General features: G+C 36.4%; 1 protein-coding gene across 2 annotated transcripts in view; it reads right to left on the reverse strand.

The window, feature by feature from the left end:
• The window catches only part of PSMD14 (proteasome 26S subunit, non-ATPase 14), a 48,977-nt gene that overhangs the window by 21,247 nt on the left and 4,902 nt on the right, over positions 1–22,828 (reverse strand). The window contains exons 2-7 of one of the 2 annotated variants that reach the window (XM_056348515.1): positions 22,586–22,673; positions 19,491–19,543; positions 4,100–4,171; positions 3,667–3,786; positions 2,497–2,567; positions 1,381–1,531 (exon numbers count right to left, since the gene is read on the reverse strand). In XM_056348515.1, coding sequence (XP_056204490.1) covers positions 1,381–1,531; positions 2,497–2,567; positions 3,667–3,786; positions 4,100–4,171; positions 19,491–19,538 — 462 coding nt within the window. In that variant the 5' untranslated portion in view covers positions 19,539–19,543; positions 22,586–22,673. The remainder of the gene's footprint in view (positions 1–1,380; positions 1,532–2,496; positions 2,568–3,666; positions 3,787–4,099; positions 4,172–19,490; positions 19,544–22,585; positions 22,674–22,828) is intronic. The other variant, XM_056348516.1, reaches the window with a different exon arrangement.

Here is a 22,828-nt window from a genome sequence, read left to right on the forward strand (position 1 = left end):
CAAAATTGTATTTTGACAAAATAAAAAGAATCCTATTTCAACATTTCTATTGGAGTGGGAAAAAAAGAAATAGCAAAAAGAGAAAGTTCTAGAAAAAATAAGTCAGGAGTAATGAAATATTCTACTGCATCATTTCCCCCCCCAAAAAAAACTACCTAGATTTTCTTCTACTCTTTATGCAATTTAAAAGAGAGCAAAATTGATTCAGATGTCTAATAGCTGCCTAACAATCAGAACCTATTAATTTTTCAATTGCCTGTCACATAAACAAATTTGCTATAAAATCAGAATTAAAAAAAAAAAACCAACAACTGAAAACGCAACTGTGGCTTCAGAATATTCTATTATGAAATTAAGGGAACCCTTCGTGGAATTGCTTGGTTGCTTTATTACGATCTGTCTAACAGGATATAGGATACAACAGCTTTACAGAAGATGAACACTTACTTTTTAAATATTTATAAATTTACATTAATATCATCCATATATACCATGACGCATTTCAATAATTATTCTACAATACAATGGGAGTGCATGCTCAAACAAAACACCTCAGCAGTATTTTAAAGCAGTAAACCACCTAGCCAATTTCTGTACGTTCTGTAGTTTTTCTAATCCACTCTCCCTGTGGTTGAGCAAAATCGAATTGCCTCTCACATTTGCAGACAGCTCTGTGAAGGTGATAATAGAGCTGCTCCCTGCTGTCATGAGGCAGGAAATAGGAAAATGGCATATGGGGCTAGAAAGAAATAAAAAGAGAACTAAACAAGAACAAAAGAGATTTCAACAAAGGACAACTATAACCCAATATGCTTTGCAAGTTAATCTCCCTTCATAATCATTTAACATACTTAATCATTTATCTGCACCCTTCTCAAACTCAAACGCTTAATACCAAGTCTTCTGTAAAGTTTTATTGCCCAAAACATTTGGAATAGAAATGATACTAAAAGCCATCATATGCAACGCCTATAAATCAATGCCTTCTCAGTTAGTACCCACGTTAAGGGGCTGAACCTATTCCAATCTGTTAGTAATTGATCTTAGATTTTGTGGCTAAAATGTAATATCTGAAACAATGTATACTTGGATTATTAGTTGCCAACATGTTGAGTGACACCTGAATAGCAGAATATTAAGGGAGGATTATGATTGGTTAAGTGTACTGACAATATCAAAGACTTCCAGCCTGTTTAAGGACTACTGATGCAAGATGCAGAACAAACTAAAAATGATCTTTTTGTTTCCGATGAGAATTTTAAAATTTATTTCTTAATGCAGAATGGGCCTCCAGAAATGAAGAACTTACAGATATTTACAGTGCTTCTACAATAAATCTTACAAAGTACCTAAAAAAAAAAAAAAGGAAGCCTACTATACCTTTCCTTTTACACTCTGAATGGGATCCACCACCACAGCAACAGCTCTTTCTGATAAGGCTTCAAAGCTCTGCTGAGTATTGATATCTACACCAGACAACCAACAGCCAAAGCCAGGGTGACTGTGATACCAACCAACTACCATCTCAGGTCTGAAACAAAGAGGACATTGAGATTTTATGTTAAAAATAAAAACACGTAACGCAAGAAGAAATAGTAATGTATCAGGGCATAAATTAGGATGAGCTGTGAAAAAAACACCATCAGAAATATTTAAATTGCTCACCATAGTATGGTGAAAACATGGACATGAATAAATGCGACAAAAGAGGGCTATCATTAAGGGATGCACATTAGCAGTGGTAGATCATGCTTTCAGTTTTTCACCCTGTTACCACACCTTCCCTGAACCAGTTTTTACCCTTTCAGCACTTGAGTAAATATCTACTCTTTAACTCCTTTGGCGTCGAGGGTTGAATTTTCACGGCAGAAAGTCCATTTCAGATATGGACAACGGGAACCAACAGTGGGAAAGGATTAAATATCAATTAAACCAGCAGCAGAACTAGGAACTCAGTCAAAAAGCAATTTGCACTATTCTGTTCAGCTGCTGAGCCTTTTGCTAACATTAATTTTGAAGTTTTTCCCACAGTAAAAGAATTTGAGCAAGCAGATGACAACTGTTGAGAGGTAGGAGTGAAATAAATTTTTTTTTAAATACTAGGATCTTTTACAAAATTTTTTTCCCTTTCTTTTCATTAAAATTGCTCATAAATAAGCTACAAATTTATACATTTTTTAAAATTAAAAGAAACCAAAGAATGAATCTTTTAAGCAGGTACTGTCTAGTAACTGCCTATACTAAATAGAGCAGCATTCCAATTTTTCTGTGCAATGATCAAAGCTGCAAGTTTAATGTGACAATCTCCTGACAAATGAAATGCGTGAGGTGGACTGAATTAAATGCTATGCTACTCACCTGATTTCTGGGCCAATTTTTTCTTTTTAAGCTTTATTAATAGCCCCTAGATCACTAGTTCTGCGGAAAGCCAGCTGCTTCTTCTAAACAACATACAGGGAGTACTTGTTACTGTCGGCCCTCTTTAGGGTGACTTACCTTCCCGTCTGTTTCAGCATATCCAACATTTTTGCTTGAAATACAGGATCAACTGCCTCCACACTGACACCCTGATGAGAACAGACAAAAACCGTAGTAGTTGTACATAAAGCAATATTATTTTTTAACTTCTTACTTCCCACAAACAAAAATTAAGCTCTGTTTAAAAGGGCAACCCAACTATTTTAGAACTACTTGACAGAACACCTTTAAATGTATAATACAATTTTTATAAATGTATTTCAATATGATTTTTAAAATGCTGAAAGAAGTTTCTGAATTGCTATTTAAGCTAGCTTTACTATGACTAAATACGATTAAATAGGCATAGGAATTCATCTTTTCCTCCTCTTTTTGTTCTGCAAACTCTGGTCTGTTGTTTCTCACAAGTTCAGCTCTACAAGTTTTATCCAAGATAAGTATCACATACTGGCTTTTTGCAGATTCTACTTCTACTATGCACACGCACAGAATAAACTCAGGACAAAAGAATTAAATTATTTCATTGATGTGCAGCTCTGAGCTAGAAAGGGATCTGCGCTGATTTTGAGAACAATATTCCATTCAAGCTGCACAAAAAAAGCATCATAAATTCCAATTATACCCATTGGCTCATCATCTCTTTAAAATATCTCTTCATAACATGAATATTCTTAGTCAAAATTAAAATACACACTTTTTTTTCACATCACAAAAACATCATTTAAGAGACATGCCACCGTTAAGATCTGTCAAAGAGAGCAAGTTTGAAGTATATCTATAGCACCATCACAATTGAGGGCATGATACACTCATCAAATTTTTTTACATTTTGAAACCTTCCCCTGGCTCACAGTAAATGAGTTCTTGAAAGTTATCAATTTATGTAAGTCTTGTAAGTGATGTTTTACCAATATATACTTACGTAAAAACATAACATCTCCATATATTCATATACACACTTACATACTAGTGTTTGCTAACAAAATAAAACAAAAAATCTTTTTAACTTTTTTTTTTTCACTGAAACCCTTAAATCCATTAGAGATGTTTGAATTATACCTAGTAGGTTATACCTTAAGATTGCATAAACGAGGTAAAGCAGGAAAACCTTTTAAATAATGTTTACCATAAGGAAAAAAAAACAAACCAGCACACAAAATTATCAAGGTCTAGGTGCAAAGAACTCACCGTTCCCGACTGTGGCATTGCAAAAACATCGATCACTCTCACAGTGTAATCATCAACAAATTCCCCGAGCATCAGACCCATAACTTCCATTGGGACACCAGCACGACCATGCTTCAACATCTGGAATTAAGACCAAATGACACTGTATGTTTGAGGTTCAAGTTTGACCTGGGATAGTTCTTTCAGCCTTTGTCGATCTATAGATAATTTGCAACTTGCAGCACTTTTGGAAACGGTAAGGAACTATAAAATGGTAAAAATGAAGCCAAAACCAGAGGAGTAATTAAAATAAGTTTCTTACTCTAAGCGTTCCAAATAGTAGCAATTTATTTTAAAAATTTGTCTGACCAGCACGAGTCATAAACTTTGGATAGGTGCCAGATGCTCTATTCTCCAGCACTATACACAGATGCAGTATACACAGAACACTTACTTTCAGCAGTGCAAGGGAAGAGATATAAACCTGTTCTGCTGTATCGACCGCAGGAGCATCTGTTGGTGGCCCCTATGAAAAGAATAAATAGTTATTTTCTCTACCATTGTTATTCTGCTGTTTCTAAACATTTTCTTTTGTTTTTCACATTACAAAACTTACAGAAAAATGCATATATAATTGTGACTTTGTGTTAGATGCAGTTCTTATAAACAAACCAAAAAAAAAAGCAAACCAAAACACTTCTTTACAGCACCTTCCTTCACTAAACTACTCTGTAATACAAGTCACCTAGCCATCACCCCCTGTCTACCCCACCCACCTCAAAACCATACCAATCTAAAGAGCAATCTTACCAGAATCAGTCAAATAAAAAACTGGCAGGTAGTGCACTGGGTACTAACCTGCTACAAGACATGCAGGCTAAGAGTCAGGTAAGTTCCCATTAGTCAGCCTTGCTGCAATGCTAACCTTCGTCAGCTGTAAAATACGGCCAGTTCTCCAATTAACTATGTGTTTCTTGCAGTGGTGTGAATGTAAATGCTGCTGGGCTAGCATGATTAACTGGCACCAACACAAACAGCAATTTCCCTTTGCTTCATCAGCTTTCAGCTAAAGAGGACTTGCAGATAAAGGCTATGGGAGTACTTTGCAGATACACTGGTACAGTGAGAGAAAAAATGGACCTCCGATCCCTAGGTGGAAAAGCTGTGAACAAAATACTTTGCTCTTTGCCTTATGAGTAGTTATTCAAAAATTAGCACAACTGTCCCAGGTGTGAATGATTGGTTGAAACAGGTTCTGTGTACAGTTGAAAATGAAAAACACAGGAGGCAGCAGCTTAAACATCCCTTTCTCGAGGAACAAGAGACATATTGCTCTTACATACAGAATTCTGTATCAGCATACCTTATTACAGCCAATTAACAGTACAATCATTACTTTATTACCAAATTGTATACAACAAATTTCCACTGAAAAGACAAAAGGTTACTGCACTAAGTGATGTATACTCAGAAGGACAACAAAGCAACCCTGGAATACGATAAAAAAAGATACCCCACATTAAGTTGAGAGGGAAAAAATGGTCCCTTTACACAAACATTTTGTATATTCAGAACTTTGATTCTACAGTTGTAAGCAAAATCGGGCAAAGAAAGAAAAATCTTGAGTAAATTCTTAGTTTTTCTATTTAGAGTGGTAAAATTCAGTACAACATGCATCCACATGACATCAAACAAAGACATACCAATTGACACAAGCCATCACCTCCTGAAGATAAAACCAGGAACTTAAGTAATCAGCACGTTGAATTTGAATAGTAACTGTCCTTTCTGCATACTTTTACATTTACACACACAAAAACATCATCTAGTCTTCAGAACACTTTAAAGACAGTAAGAAAATCCAGCTGAGGTTTTTTTCCCCCAATGTCAATGAATTCCTTCTCTATTAGCTCCAGAATCAATCTTTGTATTTTAAATTCAATCTTTTTATTTTGAAACTCACATACATGCACAGATCTGTGTCAACCACAGCTGCTTCCTAACACCCTGAAAACTTTATTTCCAACTCTGATACTGCTGACCATCACCTCTTGGTATTTGTTGTCCCTCACTTTACTACTCATTGCTAATTCTTCTGTCACTTTGGCCTTCCCATCAGCAATCTTCCAGCAGGTTTAACTTTTCACCTTCCATAACATTCTTGCTGAATGTCCATTTTTCATCAATCGCACCTCTTCATCAAGTATTTCCCTGACTAGCCACAGCCCAACAGTGAGATGGTCCAGTGGAGAAGTGTTACCCCTACACTTAAGATGAAAACTCTACGAGCAGTTCTTCAGAACATTTCACAAACCAGATGCACAGAGCACCTGAATCACTTACTCCAAATTTACTACAACTAAATTGTATGACAAAGTGTCAAATGTCCAATCATTTTCTGATACTGTTACTATGTTTTTTTAATCCATAAACATGTTAAGTTTACCTTCTTAACTGTATCTCTCCTGCTTTAAGTCTATTCTAAATAATCTTCTTTATACTTAGAAATCTTAATAGTTTGGAAAGCACAAATACTTGTATTTCCACTTAATCACTGCTAAAAATAAAGCACAGATGAGTTGGGTTTTAATTAAAAAAACTTCTTAGTTTGATAACAACCCACTTCTCCATACATAAAGCTCTCTTTCAATTTACGACCAGTTCTAGACCAGAGAGGGTCTATAGTGAAGGTAGAAGTACACACACAGTAACCTGCTTCAGAAAGAACCATAGCATCCACGCTGTTACCACCATACATATTCTACATTTGCCCCACATTTTGTTTAACATTTCACTGTAAGCAAGCATCCCACTACACTGCTCAGTATTTTTTAAAATAAAGAATAGCATTAAAAAAAATAATCTCCCCCAAATTAGCATAAGTAGTTCTGTGATTTCTGGCAGGCTAATGTTGATGTTTCATTGAGACTAGCTTCTCAAAAATCAGGAGCTTGAACTGGAGTTTATTCCACAGATTATGGTATGGCTCCTGAATAGGCTCTCCTACATGGAATCTCCAACATCCATTAAGATGGCAGATCGCAGTGACACCCTGCCTGCAGCCAACACTTTTATCACATCTCTGTCCCCCATGTAGACACCTATGTTCACAACTTGTAAGTTTATTCTTCATTAACCTTTCCCATTTTACAATCAGTCAGTAGATTCAACACTTACAGGGAGGGACAAACAGAATTACATTTTGTTTCTCTAACAATGCAACTAAATTACCTTTAGTTTAAGCAAAAGTAGGAACTAAAGCAGGGTGTTACCCTACCGTACTCATTGCTAATCTTTCCTTTTATTATTTCTATATTTCTTGGAGCTTTCAAATGCTCGTTTACCTTTATGACGGTCCAGAAGATGGAATATTTAATATTATATACTTTATCAATCTCTTAGGCATTCTATAAGATAAAGCAGTCTCTGTTTTCAAAACTTATATTAAAGTTCTCCTGCCAGCTGCCAGGACCCATAGCCAACAAGTCATTTTCATTGTTTCATAGGAAATGTTAATTCAGAAAGGAATGCTTCATTGGTGTAAACCAACTTGCTTAGCATCTTTTTTTTTTAAAGCCAAAGTATTCACCGTGAATAATTTTGCATACTAAATGCAAGTTTAAATATATATGTATGACTACACTAGAGCGTTAGAAGATACTAGCTGCAAACTTCATTGTTTAAGCACATGCCCGAGACAGTAAAAATATTAAAGATTATCTTTAACTTTTAACACAGTTTAATCAATTTACCTGAACTCTTAAATACTAGCAAATGGCAGTAAACAATGCAAATATAGCGTAGGTTTATTAATTCTCAGTCTTCCTATAAAATACAGCACATACTAAGTATCTCCTCAGTCACGGATACTTCTTCCATGAAGATCTCACCATCTCCTATCAGTCTGCTCTGTTCTCCTTATAGGTTATAATTACTAGCTAAATTATGAGAAAAAGAAACAAGTCATTGCACTGTACCAATTATGTGTATTAATTCTCATACTAAAATTCCTTCCTTTGTTTTGAACATGGATTAGAATGAACTGCTCAAGAGTTCTGAAATTATTCTGATGTACCAATTCAGGAGTTTTGAGGAGAAAAGGATCCATAAGTCAAAGCCTGTCCAGAATCTACATCCACAACTGATTTAGGTTCATGTTATTTTTCTACCAGAGATAAAATACTATAAAATACTATTAAAATATACTATAAAATACTATAGGCACACACTTATCTTTCTACAGAAAACTATAAACTCAAAGTTTACCAAATCCTTAACCTAAAACTTTTGAAGATTTAACAGGTAAAACCAACAGAATAAATCTTGTGTCTTCCAAGTAGTTTACTTGGCAACTTTATACAACACCATTTGAAAAAAGACATTGGGAAAGTGGACCCAGTTTACCTCCATCTCTGACCACCTCCTTTTTCATAAATGGCAGACAACTTAACAGAGCCTTGCATGGCAGCCGCAGCTCCTGCGTGCTAGTTACACAGTATGTGGGAGCTATGGGGTTACATGTTTGGGGATTTCTTTGGCCTGTTTCTGCTAGTCTTCCACAGAACTTTATGCATTTCTTTCATGAAGCAAAGAGGAAGAAAGACTTTATTAGCTAATCTCTACATGGAGGCAAAGTATTTTACACTGACCCTCCACAGCATGTGCTATTATCACTGTTCATAAACTTCAGTGCCTGCCAACTTTAACAAAGGAGCACCATCCTCATGAAGCAGAGTACCAAATTAAATTAACTGGTGTCAGAAACCCAAAGAAGAAAGCATTTGTATCTGCAATGCAAAAGATATGCTGGTATTTTTGGTTACATTATGGTATTCAAAGAAGGTCAGACAGTTCTCCCACTGCACAGAGGTTTCTAAGACTGTCCATCTTGCTGCCGAGCAGTGAATACTGCCTCCGTTCTGCCTGCCCACGGCTTTATTGAATCATTTCTTAGGGAACTGGAGAAAAATGGGATTGGGAAACTGAACATTTTTTCCCAAACATTCCTGCGTAAGCGGGATCCAGTAATCATGAACATTCAAAAACTGTTCTAAAAAATACTGTTATTGTGCTACTTCCTGAAAACTGACATTTCATCTGAATCAACTATACATGCTGTCAGTCAGTGAAATGAGCTGCCTCATGGCCAGCCATCTCGTAATAACCCAACCACTTTTTTTGTTTTGAATGGCTGAATCTCTATTTCATTAATCAAGAAAATTAAGTTACCATTATTAAAATACATTTTTTTTTGCTTGATTTTTTTCAGTAAGACTTGTAGTAGAAAAATCCCATTCAAGTTATGAACGGAAGAAAACATTGTGATATTAAATTATGCATGATATTACTTCTGTTGCAGTTAGAGAGATGATCCAATATACAAAGCAGCCCTTTACCTGGGCAGCCCTTGTTGACGAAGTGTTAAAGGCATTTGCCATTCTAACAGGATAAAAACTAACACCTTGAAGTGTTATCTACTCAGGCCTTTTAGCAAATTTGTTAACACTTTTAGGTATATTACTCCACCTTTCTCTTAGTGTGAACTGGTATCAATTATTTAGCCAATTTTATTATGTTATTAAAATACCTGCTGATTAAATGTGAACTAAAGTGTCATTTTAGAGCACTGCTCTTCATTTGTACTATTTTACATTTATTCAAATACGTATAGAAAGTGGACTCGACTAATTTCACAAGCAACTGAGAAATATTCCACAAATGGATACACTTTTATTGTTTAAATGGATCTTAAACACTGCTCTGGTGTCAGGCTTATAACACAAAACATGATTTTTGAAATCATAGCTGTTTCAACAAAGAAACTCAGTTTTGCAGTGGCAACTGTAATAAAAAAAGGCAATGAACTAAAGTGTGGTAGAGCAAATCTTAGCTTTATTGCACCAAACAACGTATTTCTGTATAAAAGATAAGTGCTACAATCATTACCACTTTTCATTTTTGCAATTGAAATAATTTAAATGGGAACATAGGACACACAAGCAAACACTGACTGCAATAGTGTTTATTTCTTTCCCAGTAAGGTAAGAAAGAACCTTTTAATAGTTTAATTTTGTGAGTATTAAACAACTAGTGTGAAAAACAAGCTGCATGTAAACTATTTCTACTGCCTCTGCTTCAATGACTAGCTGAGGCAACCTGTTATAGGAGGTGTTAATTGGCAATAGGAGTACAAGTCAGAAGCATGTTCCCCATCGTCCTAACCCAGCAAGGCTAGGTCATTAAAGTGGAAATGAATTCTTTCATGCCGACTTAACCCTTTCAGTACATATTTTCAGCTGTTGTGTTTAAAGACAATTGAGAAAGATTAACTAAAAAGAACAAGACAGAAAACACTTGCATTATTTTTTATTTTTAAAATGTATTCCCCTCCCTTTTTCTTCCCTTCTCTACCTCCTCCAAAACAGCACTTTAGATAATCATGACATTTACTGGGGGGGGGGGGGGGGGGGGGGGGGGCAGGGGAGAAAGGCAAATGGGGTATAAATGCAACGACAGTCATTGCAATATAATAATTTACAATACTATAGGACATTTAGAAAGATCAGGCACTTAAAGGGAGCTTAAAAATACTACTTTGTGGAGACAAATCCAACAGCATATAGCTTGGTGAGAGGGGGAAAAAAAATTACAGAATACAACCTGCAGAGAGGACACAAACTCAAGCAAGTGTGCAGAGGTGCTGGTGATTATAAAAAGACCTTACAAGTTCAGAGTACCACTGCTCTCCTCTACTTACCCTTTGTCAGTAAGTGGTATAACCTGATAATATATTGACATAAAGAATAGAAGATTTCTTAGATCGGCACAGTGCTTTTTACACATTGCCAAGGCTAAAAACAAAACAAAATTGTGACTGTGGAGCAATTTTTCCTGTGCTGAAACGATACACTCATGGAAAACACCAACTCTTATTTCATCAGTGGGAGTGGGAAAGGGAGTAAGCCATATTCCCAGATCTCAATGGTTCTAGCAACATGGTAATGACAAGCACCAGAAGCCATGTATTGCATTTTCCACAGTACAGGAAGTTAATGTGATCAGTCATGACAGAGAAAATCATGCAGTTCATTAAAAAAATTGAAAAAAATCACAGATTTCATAAAAAGGGAAAAATATTACTTTGCACTGTGAATCACACACTAATTAGTAGCAATTTGAAATTTTATTGCAGTTTTCAAGCCAGTGCACATACAATTTTACAGTTAGCTCCACATCAACAGGATTATATTTTGAAGCTAGCATTATGTCTAAACAGTTTATACGTTTAAGCCCATTTTTATACCAATTATAATCAAGCATACATAACAGACCACAAAATACCATAAGTCTCAACAAACAGCCTAGATTTCTGAAAGGATCACATTGTCTTGTTACACCATATGTCAGATGAAATAAAAATTGTAGTAATATGTTTAGTCTCAGACTCCAAAATGGAGTAAGGCTACTAGGGAAACATTATGGCATCAATTCCTACTTTAAATTAAAAGTATCTGCAAAAAAACCCTCAACAGGCTACATAAAAACCTGCCTCAGTACATTTTACAAAATCCTGTCTCCTAAAAAAAGTTTATCCAGGTTCACATTTACAACAGAACTCCACAAACAGTAATATAGATGGACATGAAATAAATAACATTTCCCATCTCCTCTCCTTTTCAAAAACCAAAATTACAGAACACAGAATTTTGCATGGCTTTGAGTAGTTGGTTAAATGGGTTGGGAACACCAGTTGGCAAACACCTCTTCAGTGAAGAGTCAAAACTTCACTACTTACCATTTTTGTTTCTTTAGGTTTTTTGTTTCTGTGGGTTTCGGGTTTTTTTAAGTTAAGCAGAACTTCAAACAAAAATAATCTCTAGTTCACTGGGAGACTCTGAAGAGAACCTGGCCAGAATTTAGTTGAACAAAGAAAAAAAAGAAAGAAAGGAAACCACCAAAGTTTAGCTTATGTTTCCACCCTATCCATCTGTTGGCAATCTCTTTTGCACTAACAGTTCATGGAAGAGGTATAGTAACCTACTAATGTGGGCATATGCACAATGCCTCATACACCTGTAGAATGTAACATTTTGCTCACCTTAAAATTTTGAAAATTTGGGGCAATTAGGTCTTTTACAAAAAAAAAAAAGCACTCCTGTTTTCCAATACTACCATTGAAAACCATTCTTCAAGACTGAGACTTAAAACTTACTAAGAAAAAAAAAGTATTTACCAAGATTTGGCATCAAATGATGCTAGTTGCATTTATTTTACGGTTAGATAAGCTTAATTTTACTACAATGTACTTCACAGAAAGACATTCTACTTGTCTAATTTGTATTAGAAATAAGTATTTATTACCCAATATCAACATGCATTCATGATATAACATTATGTGCATCAAGATGATATATGTAATTTGCAATAGTCACGACTTTCTGCAGCATTCCAAACAACTGCTGCATGAAACAGCCACTTAAGTTTAATCTTTCCTGGTTCTAGTGCTTCCTCTCTCTTTACCCCATACAATCCACAAATTCATTGAGACACAAAAAAGCAACAGAAAGTATGCTGCATCACTGCAGTTAATATTCCTTATTATCAAGCATAAGGACAATCTGGACTAGATGACTTTTAAAGGTCCCTTCCAACCCAAACAATTCTATGATTCTGTGACAGCGTTACAGTGAGCAAAAAGCCGTAAGATCAGGGACATAAAACAAATCCTCAGTAACATCAGACATGTTTTTGAAAAGAACTACTATTTTTCACAACCTCAAGCTACTGGAAAAAAAGAAATACAACGGTCAGTTTCAGCCCAGAATGAAGCCAGGAATAGATAACAGGTTATTCCCATCACCATTACAGAAGGTATTGGGATTTATAAATGAGAGCCTCAAAGCAGATAATGAGTTGGCATTTGTAGATTTTGTCTGCCTCCAGAAGTCTTGCTCTAATGCAGATTTTTAATTACCTTATTCTAGACACAGTTCTGCCAAGAGAGCAAGGTAGCCTTCAGCAGGTGCTGTCTGAGGTCACCCTAAAGTACACCCTGTGCAGCAGAGCAGTTAAGGGAATTACTCAATATGTGAAAGAACGCACTGGGTTCTATAGGTAGATAGGTCTCTGTTGTGACGAGCTGGTCCTCTGAACCCAAGCAGGTGAACTGGGAGACTCAGTGGCAGTATGTAGGAAGGTTTGTTGTCCTAACACTCTGAAGAAACGAACGAAAAAAACCCCCACAACAGCAGCGCCCGCCCCCCGTAAGAACACAACTTCAAACTTTCAGGAAAATCTGAAGGGGACTATTCTACACAGCAGGAAGAACACAGAGGCCTTTGTTCAAAGGTGCTGCATAGTAGCCCTGCAACTTCATACTCAATAGCATGGGATTTCAGAAAGAAGAAACAATTTCCAAGAGAAATAAACCAATCGCTGTAAGGGGAGGCTGTCTCCTGCTTACAGAAAGGATCATTACAAGTGAAGAGGTGTAATGCAGAAGGCACAAAGATGTCTGGTCTTGTTTAGTCTTTTTTCCCCCCTGTTCTTCCTCATTATGGCTACACTCATTTCCTTGTCCAAGCTCCTTTGTCTCTTCTGGGGAAAGTTGGCTGGACTACACTGGCAATTAAATTGAGAAGAGAGAAGCTAATTGCCTAATTATTAGAAATAAGGAAGTTTAAGATCCGAGGCCAAGAGGAGGCTGCTAAAAATGGTCTCCAGAGTTTATAGGAAAACAGTGTATCAAAGGAAACTGATAATGTCCTTATCAGGGGCAGGTTATTTTTAGTTTTATGTTTGTTTTCGATTAATACCTAAGATATGACTGTAGCACAGCCCACCTTACTTTAAAGCAGCTTTTAGAACACAGTGCATACTTTGTGTTATAAGTACAATCACATGACAATTTCTAGCATGTTTCTCCCTCCATCTCCCATTAGCACTTTTGGATATAAATCACATTACAATCACTCAACTGTGTTTCAAATGTAGGAAAACTATACCCAGCCTCTAGCAACTCCCAACAACTTTCAAATAAGCCTGTGCTACCCATGGAGCTATCACCATCTCCAGCGTAAGCAGGCCCAGGCCATACTGGTGCCCTATATTTGATATGAAGCCATCAGCTGAACAGTCCTGTATTAAAACACCAACCAATGCCGTAAAATACTTATCCCAGACAATGAAAGTAAACAAGCACAATTTACCATATCTAAGGTGGTTTTTGCTTCTTAAAACAAAATCATCTATTTTGGCTATATAAAGTGACACAGACTTTCTACAGGAGATAACTCAGGCAATAGATAAAGTCTTTTGAACTTTTTATGGGAGCTGATGTTGGATGTTTTCAATGGATGAAAAATGTCACTGAGAAATTTTTTCTGCTCTTTAAATGGGTTGATAGCCTCTGGGGGGAAAGTAGAACTGGAATAACCCACCTAAATTGTACACCATCTTACCTACTGGGAGGTATATTGGAATTTTAGAAATACTAGCATTCTCAGTACTTGAGAACTTTGCTGGAAAATGTCTCAGAACAAAGAGCACAAAAATTATGCACAATTTTAAGGAGCTAGAATTCAGATTTATTCTCCTGGCAGAGTATTCTCAAAAGGAGCATCTGAAGCTTCAAATACGCATGAGAAGCTAACAATAGTGTATCACCAGACTTCCAGCCACATAAAGCATATACATCAGGAGACACAGGAAGGAAAAAGTCATGCAGGTGCAACAGACACCAAGATACCAAAACACTCCACAGCCTTCCAAAGGAAAAAGCACTTCCATTGCGTTAAACAACACATTTGCACCCTTCAAACTAAAACCCAGCCAGTTTCAAGAATCAATTAACCAAAACAATTTTCAATAAGATTTTACAGTATTGGGTTTTTTTTCTGGTTGTTTTTGGGGTTGGGTTTGGTTTTTTGGGGGTTTTTTGGGGGGGAGGGGGGTGGGGGTGGGTGGGTCATGGTGGTGGTAGTGGATAAAGGTGTGTGTCTGGGTTTGTTTTGTTTTTGAGGGGTTTTGTTGAGGTTTGTTTTGGTTTTTTACATAGGGAATCCTCGGATGTAGATTAGCCAGCTAGAACATCTACTTCAAGGGACCCCTCAGCTTAATGAAGTAACTCAACAAAACTTGCATTTAATTGTTAGTTGGGAATGATCTATACTGAACCTGACCCTTCTTATTCTGAAGCCCCACAGAATACTGAGCCAGTAGTGCTCTTTAATAACCATCCTGGCTAGATCAACAGATGAAACAGAACTTTGGATCAGTGGCAGGTCTCTCAAGTTCCCACAGTGCCATAGATTTAGTAAATGGGATCAGCTTGTTCTAAAAACCCATGATAATATGAGGGAAAAAGGTTCCACAACATCAAGCAGTGCAATGCTTGAAACCTCATAATCAAAGTGACAGTTTTCAAGTGCCATTTACAATGCCCTAATCTGGAAACATCCCAGCTAACCCATCTGATCAACTATTTCACAGATGGAAGCACTTGATGGCTAATTGGCAAGTCCATTATTCAAATAAAATAGTTTTCTGCATTTGTATTTTCTATATTCCAAGTCAAGGTGTAAATACTCCTTTTAAGACACAGGTCACTTCTCTGTCTCTCCATCCCTTCCCATTTGGATTTTTTTTCTCCTTCCCCTCTGCCATCAAATATGTTAATTCAGAAATACAGGATCAGTTCTATTTTCCATTTATTGCACTAGAACAGTTGTCTGCACCAACACAGCAATGTAAATGAACATTTAAAAAATCCATCAAGCAATGAAAAATTATTTCAACACCATTTTAAAAGCATCATTATTTCACTGCTTCCTATCACATCTGGATTCAGAAAAATAAGACAGGATGTGTTAGCATGGACAAGAACTCATACAGCTTTGATTACTGTTCTGGAAGTGCTGGGGAGAGAGCTCTGCTAAAAAAGCATTTAATTTGCTCACATTCTTAAATAGTATCCAGTAGGATTGCCTAATAGAGGCATATGTGGAACCGAGTTCACTAGCAAACAATAGTTCAGCATACAAAATGAAGAGGAGTGTTGCTCCAAATTCCTGCCTGCCACAAAAGTAGAATGCTTTTACGCACCTCACAAAGCCTGTTATGTTGTCTGCAGCAAATGTACAATGCAAAATGAAGTACTAAATCACTAGTGAAATTCTGCGGCAGGCAGTATTCCAGGGGGGTGAACAGGGAGAGATGGAGAAGAATGAACCAGGAAAGCTACTAACTAGAAAAATCCAACACAACAAGGGGCAGGAGGAGGAAGAGAGGAGACCACACAAGAGAAGAAAAACCAGAGCATTGACAAAATCCAAACTCCTATGAACTACAGAAGGGAAATTAAAATAATACACATTTTGAGACATCACAACACTTTCAAACTATAACCGTTCCCCTGCATCTTTTTTTTTTTAAAAAAAAATCTTCAGTCTCTCATTCTTCCTTATGTGTATACCATAAGAGCAGAAATTCAAATGCCTACTATATCAGGCATGTAAGACAAATGATTTCCGCATGAAGCAGTGTTGCAAAGAAGGTCTTATTTACAGTATCAAGGTCAAAACTAAACACAGGTACCTTCCCATACAAACAATACAAACTTAATGACCAAGTTCATGGCCAGAAAATACTGTGCACGGCTTACGCGATGCCAAAAGCTATCAGATCCTCTTCCTCCTCTCCTGTCCACCTGCTGCCCAGGAAGACAGTCCTTTTCCTCTCTTTTAGTTTTAGATAGACAAAGGCTCAAAATTTGAGCCACAGGTCACTGGAGGGAATTTTTATTGTTGAAATATTAAAGATCAACTCCTTAAAGAGTTCATTAGCCATATGAAGACAGGCTTAACGTCAATGGAATTTAGCACTGACCACCTCTGACAATTCAACATTGAAGGCCAATCAGCCACTCAGCAGCATGCTGATGGAGCAAGCAGTAAGAAAAGTGAAGAAACACAAATTCACTGAAAGCAGTTTTCAAGTGGAATACAAGACACCAAAAGACTTGAAATTAAAATTGTAAAAACATGAATCCAAAGAGGACTTGGGACAACACATTTGAGTTTGGAAATTAAGAACATAAACAAGATAATGATCAGAAGAGGTGGTTTTACCAAGGGGAAAGAGCAGAGTAACTGCTGTTGAAGAAGCCAAGGCAAGCCAATGAGAAAGAATTCCATGGCAGAGATCCAACAGGAACTCATTTGCTGTTACTTGAACATAACATTACAGAATGATCAGGGTTGGAAGGGACCTCTGGAGACCACCTAGTCCAACCCCCTGATAAAGCAAGTTCACCTGCAGCAGGCTGCAGATTTGTGTCCAGGCAGGTTTTGAGCGTCTCCAGAGCAGGAGACTCCACAGCCTCTCTGGGCAGCCTGTTCCAGTGCTCTGTCACCCCTGAGGTAAAGAAGTTCTTCCTCATATCCAGATGGAACGGTGTCCATTTCCTCTTGTCCTGTTGCTTGGCACCACTGGAAAGAGCCTGGCCCCATGCTCCTGACACTAGCCCTTAAGATGCTTGTTTACATTGATAAGATCCCCTCTCATCTTCTCTTCTCCAGACTGAACAGGCCCAGCTCCCTCAGCCTTTCCTCAGCAGGGAGATGCTCCAGCCCCCTAATCATCTTCGTAGCCCTCTGCTGATGTTAAATCAGACAGACTGTTAGCAGACCTTATGTGATGCAGTCCTCTTACTAAACAAACCCTTAGCTACAGGAAAAAAAAATCCCCACATTCTGTTATAAAATTATTTTGAAAATGCTTCTCTTTTTCTACAAGACTATAGACAGATGATTCTTATGTTAGCAAGAATGACTCATTCAACAGATGTTTTTATTATGTTCAACCTTAAACGTAAAACCTCCAAAGACAGAACAACTGTAACACAGCAATATGAAAAGTAAAAAGCTTTGTGCAGTTGGTTAAAACACTCTAGTTCAAACAAATGGCAATAACTTTGTTTACTTTCCAGTGGGACAGAGTATGTCCAAGAAACACCCAACTTCCTCCTTCTACCTCAAAGCCATCTGATTCACTCTGGAATATCCCTCACACTCCATTATCAACCAATCGATATCCAGAACAAAGTGATCTTTCAAGGCCCGTTGTAACACCGTATGTTAGGGAACATAAAATTACTCTTTTTGAAAAGCCTTCCTATTGATTCATTAAACCAAAAGGCTACAAAAGTAGTCAAGATATCCAATGCAAGCAGCAACTTGCATAAAGAGCAATTCAGTTTTCTGCCTTTTTTTTAAATCCAACACATATTCATCAATTCATTTAAGAGACAATTCCATATTTAAACAAACACAAAGCAGCTTTGCAGGCCAAAGCTGCCAGAGAAGTTCAGCAAGCTGCTTCTGAATGTTATGTTCTATTGTCTGCCACAATTTTCTAGCAAGCTTTAAGTTAAAGCTGAGAAATTCAGAAAGCAGAGAGAGTTAACTGTAAATTTGAAAAACAGCTTTGATATGCGTCAAGTTCAGAGAGGACTAAGAAGTGAAAGCTTGAGTGATTAGACTGCGCAGATGTTAAAAAATGAAGAGTCATGAAGCAGGCTGGCAGCTCAGGGGAAGAAGAGAAATAACTGTTTAAGAAAGTGAAACTAAAAATAACTGAGGGCTGCTTGAAGATTCACTAAGAGAGCGTGAATAGAATTTTAGCTATAAAAAGGAAAAAAATCATACACCAAAAGTTACAGCTTATTTGGCAAAACACCTAGAGGCTGTAAATCAGCCTGGAATATTTCACCAAATGCTTCAGTATTAAACCACTCCTTTCTCAGTAATACTGGACGCAAGCACACTACAACGAACTAAAGGAAGCTGTGTGTTTAGCAACTTCAGTCGTCCCAGAAGCAAACTTGCACACCTCATGAAGCCCGAGACAAACAGAACTTGTTTCTCCAGAAGAACAAGAGTCTGGATTCTCAATTTAGAACAGAGCCCCAGAGACAGATGAGGAAAGCAGAGAAAGGCCAGCTACTGCAGCCAGCCAAGACTGCAAAGGAAATTACACTGGAGCCATTTCCTTAAGGAAATAATCCTTCCTACAAGCCTCAGACAAAGAAGTTCCCAATTATTTTTTCCCCCCTTGTGTCCACAGTAATCAGCACAACGTAGTAAGATCAGCTTGGTTTTATTTTTGAAGACTGCTGGCCACACCACTTGGCCAAGGAAAAAAGCACTAGGATTTGCTCTAGTGGTAGGAGAGGCCATACAATGTGTGTAGGTCTCCCACTGCAACAGGACAGCTACCAGGGAGGCCTTTTTGCTGTGAGCAGAGTTACAGAAGTGAGGACAACAGTGAACATGAGAAAGCAAAATACACAATTACAGGTGCTAGAACTACCTGCAAGTGACAAATTCAACTCAACTACCTCCTGAAATTTACATATACTTCAGGACCTTATAATGTCCATTGCAATGTGATCCAAGGACTGGAACATTTCATTTATGAAGGAGCAGGTGGGTACGCTCACCCATTTAGAGCAATCTCCATGTTCTGAAAACTCGTATTATTCAAAATTGATTTTTGGATTTTATTCTGTGTTTCCGTTGCTTTTCAATCCAAACCTTAAAATGTTCAGACACCAAATGAAAAGTTTCTAAACATTCTGTAAACTCAGTGGCAACACAAGAGTTCATATTGACAACAAACAGTCAGGCTGCAACAATGATTTGCATAAACTTATATAGCATCTCTAGAATCAGAGATTATTACTATGAACTCTCTTTTTTGATGCTGTTTTTAACTATAATAAAAGGAATATTCTAGAACTGTTTAATATTAAAGAGAAGATACTGACAAGTTATATACATACTAACCTGTCCCAGCCCAGGCATACCTCCTCCAAGTCGCAGAAGTCTATCCATTATTTCTAGGAAAACAGAAACAAAAGGAAAAATGTTCCCAAGCTCTGAAGTGTTTACTCAATTGCTATCTATATAATTCACCTTCAGTCACTCAGTATGTCAAAAATATTGGTGGTAATTACAACACAACATCAGACTTCCTGTTAATTAACACCACATATTAATTCAAGAAGCTGTCTTCCATGCTAATTAACAGACTTTGTTTTATTGCTTTGGTTTTGGGTTATCCCCATTTCTGAAGATGAGCACTCTTGTCAAACTTTTCAAAACTTTCCTATCATTCAATTAACTGGGAGATTTTTGTTGCCCAAGAACAGCACCTACATCCAGGAAGCGACTAAAACTTATTAGGTATACAATGAAGTTTACTCCAATTTGTTTAAAAAGTATCAATAAAAATGTGAAAGTAAGGATTTTAGCATCCTCATTAGTAAGTTCTGCGCTAATTAACTTACTGCTTGTCAGTTATCATCAAAACTACATGTGAAAGACACTGAGCAGATTATGGATCTCTGAATTAGCATCAAAAGCTTTTTTTTAATGAACTCATTATACTAAAAGAAATACTGTAAAGTAAACACTTAATGTGTATATACTTAGAACACTAGTGACAGTACAGGCATTTAATACATTTCCAGTGTTGCATGTGCCATTGCTTCAGTGCAAGATTCTTCCAATCAATGTAACCCTTTACTTGAAAAAAAAAAAAGCCAAGCAAACAAAACACACCAAGCCAAAAACAAAACTACAAAAAAACCACAAAAAATTAAAACTTAAAAAAACAAAACCTCAAAAGTTTTCTATCTTCTAACTTTCAAAGGAGTGATCTCCAGGAATAATTGTTAAGGTGCCCAAATAAAAAAGATTACACTGATGTTTATCTGCAGTTTATTCACTTTCTTTTGTTGAAAAGCAATCTACTAATTAACTGTGGATAGCTAAGTAAGGTTCTGTCCCAGCTGTAACAGACTTTTATCTTGCTTGCTTGGTTTTTTTCAGTGTCTTAGCTTTATTTTATCACTGAGATTTGTTGTATAAACAAAAACTACTGAATATTACCTTTTACAAAGCAAATCAAGCAATTTCCAAGGCTTACAGAAATTAGTAAGTTTTCATGACTTATTTGTGAAATAGAAGATACAAAGTAAAACATTCGAAACCATGATCTTAATTGCACAAGCTTTAATACAACAACAAAGCCTGTTCAGGTGATATAAGAGCAATTGAGAACAGCAAGTAATGGTATTTCCAAAATACATTCATCCTCCAAATGGATGTTAGATTACACATAAGAGAATTATTTACATAATTTCAATAGACTGCATTAACAATACTAATTCAAGAACCTTCTTTTAAAATTAATTATGAAAAGATATTTGAATTTATAATGAAAAATAAATCTGTTTTGTACATTAAAAATAAAAAAGCCTTTATGTTGACGGTGAACATCTCATTCCTTCTGAAATGTGCTAATATTTTTACTGCCTAGATACTAACAAGCTTTATTTCAGTTTAAGTTTAAAACAAAGAGTTTAAGCCTCCTGTTAACACACAAAGAGGCAGCACTTGAACCTACCACTAGACAAGATTATCTAACACCTTTTTTGATCGTGCATGGAATTTCACTTATTTCAAGCAACAATATCCAAGACATGCATCAACAACACTTGCTCTATTTGCTTATTTCACTTCCCTAGTTTAATACACTAGCAAACTATTAGCTTCATTTGATTCACTCCCTTGATTTTATAGAACATGCAAAACCAACAACTGCAGTTTCAACTAACAGTACTTTCTTAAAGCTACTTTGGCACTATATGAAATAAAAAGGAGTTTATTAAAGGGTCAGTGGTTATGCTTTTCTTTTCAGACAGTCATTGAAACCAAGCCTCTATTACAGGCAAAAGCTGCACACAAAGTGTACATACTTTTCTATTCTGCACTACAATAAATTCCAAATTAAGTTGTAGGATTTCCATGGAAAGGTTAAGTTGCTGTTTAAAGCTATTATGTAAGCACATGGTAAATGGCTTCAACAAAACAGTCACGAGCACAAATTAATGCCAACTACATTTCATTTTACCCTCTGTGGTAGATACTCCTCCATTGAAACCCGCAATGAATCATCTTTCATGACATTAATGAGGGCTGAAGAGTAGCTGAAAAGTAGACTTAAACTACTAAAATTATGATTTTAATCAATCATGGTTGTACATCTATTTTAAGAAACTCTTAGTCTCTACAACTGGTAACCATAAAACTGGTCTTTCCTACAACTGCATCAACTTCCATAAGCTTACGAAGTGTATTACCTATGTACATTTAAGAAATAACATTGAATAATGAATCTTACACCTATTTACATTTCACTTTAGCAAGTGAAAAGCAATAGTTATTCCTAGTTCATTAATATTTTATTCACATAATTTATTCCAGTTTCTAACCCAACAGAATAGTACATCACTTACAGAAGCATATTTTGCTGGTTTATATTTGGATTAGACTAATTAGTTACACAAACTATTTATCAGCATAACTTTCCAGGTTTTGAAACGACAAAATCTCATTGTCTTACAGAACTGGAGGGATGTAACATTTCCTACCTAACAACCGCAGACAAGTCACTGACCTGAACATGTTCAGATTCTCAAGACAGTAAGCAGAACAGAGCGGAATTTCTCCCAAAAAACAGTCTAGATGCACTGTAAATTTTTTCACTAGCTCTGTGGCTTGACTCTGGTTAGAGTTTTGGCAATTAATGCTTTTCTTTCTTATTTGTAACTGAAGGCGTTTTAGTAGGTTATAGTATATTTAGATCTAAACATATTTGTTTACTCTCTATAAGCATCTGAAGAATTTCGTTTAGCTATGCAAATTAAAACAAATTTTAATTTTTGTTAATCCACTGTGCCCAAATATTATTTCAACCATAAATCCCATTTATGAAATAATGCTTTTGTAAACCTTAAAACATCTTGAGCAAAACTTTTAGACCTTAATTAAGATAACTTTAGCATTTACAAATAAAGCAAATACACATTTCTAACCTGGTGGTCTGCAAGAGGCGATCACAGAACAAACTCAGCAGCCGCTCTCACTTTTTCACTATAAAGATGATGCCAGTAGGTCTCTTTCCTATAGAAGGAAATAGAAAGGAGGCAAAAGGCAAAAAAAACCACCAGTAAAATTTAGAAACAGTAGCACATGTAAAAAGAAGGGTTACATCAAGGACCTACAAGTGGACAAAGTACCACTGAAGAATAACCCAAAGCATGCCTGCGTTTGTTTTT

The sequence above is a fragment of the Falco biarmicus genome, chromosome 8 (genome assembly GCF_023638135.1).
Source record: "Falco biarmicus isolate bFalBia1 chromosome 8, bFalBia1.pri, whole genome shotgun sequence".
Lineage (NCBI taxonomy): Eukaryota > Metazoa > Chordata > Aves > Falconiformes > Falconidae > Falco > Falco biarmicus.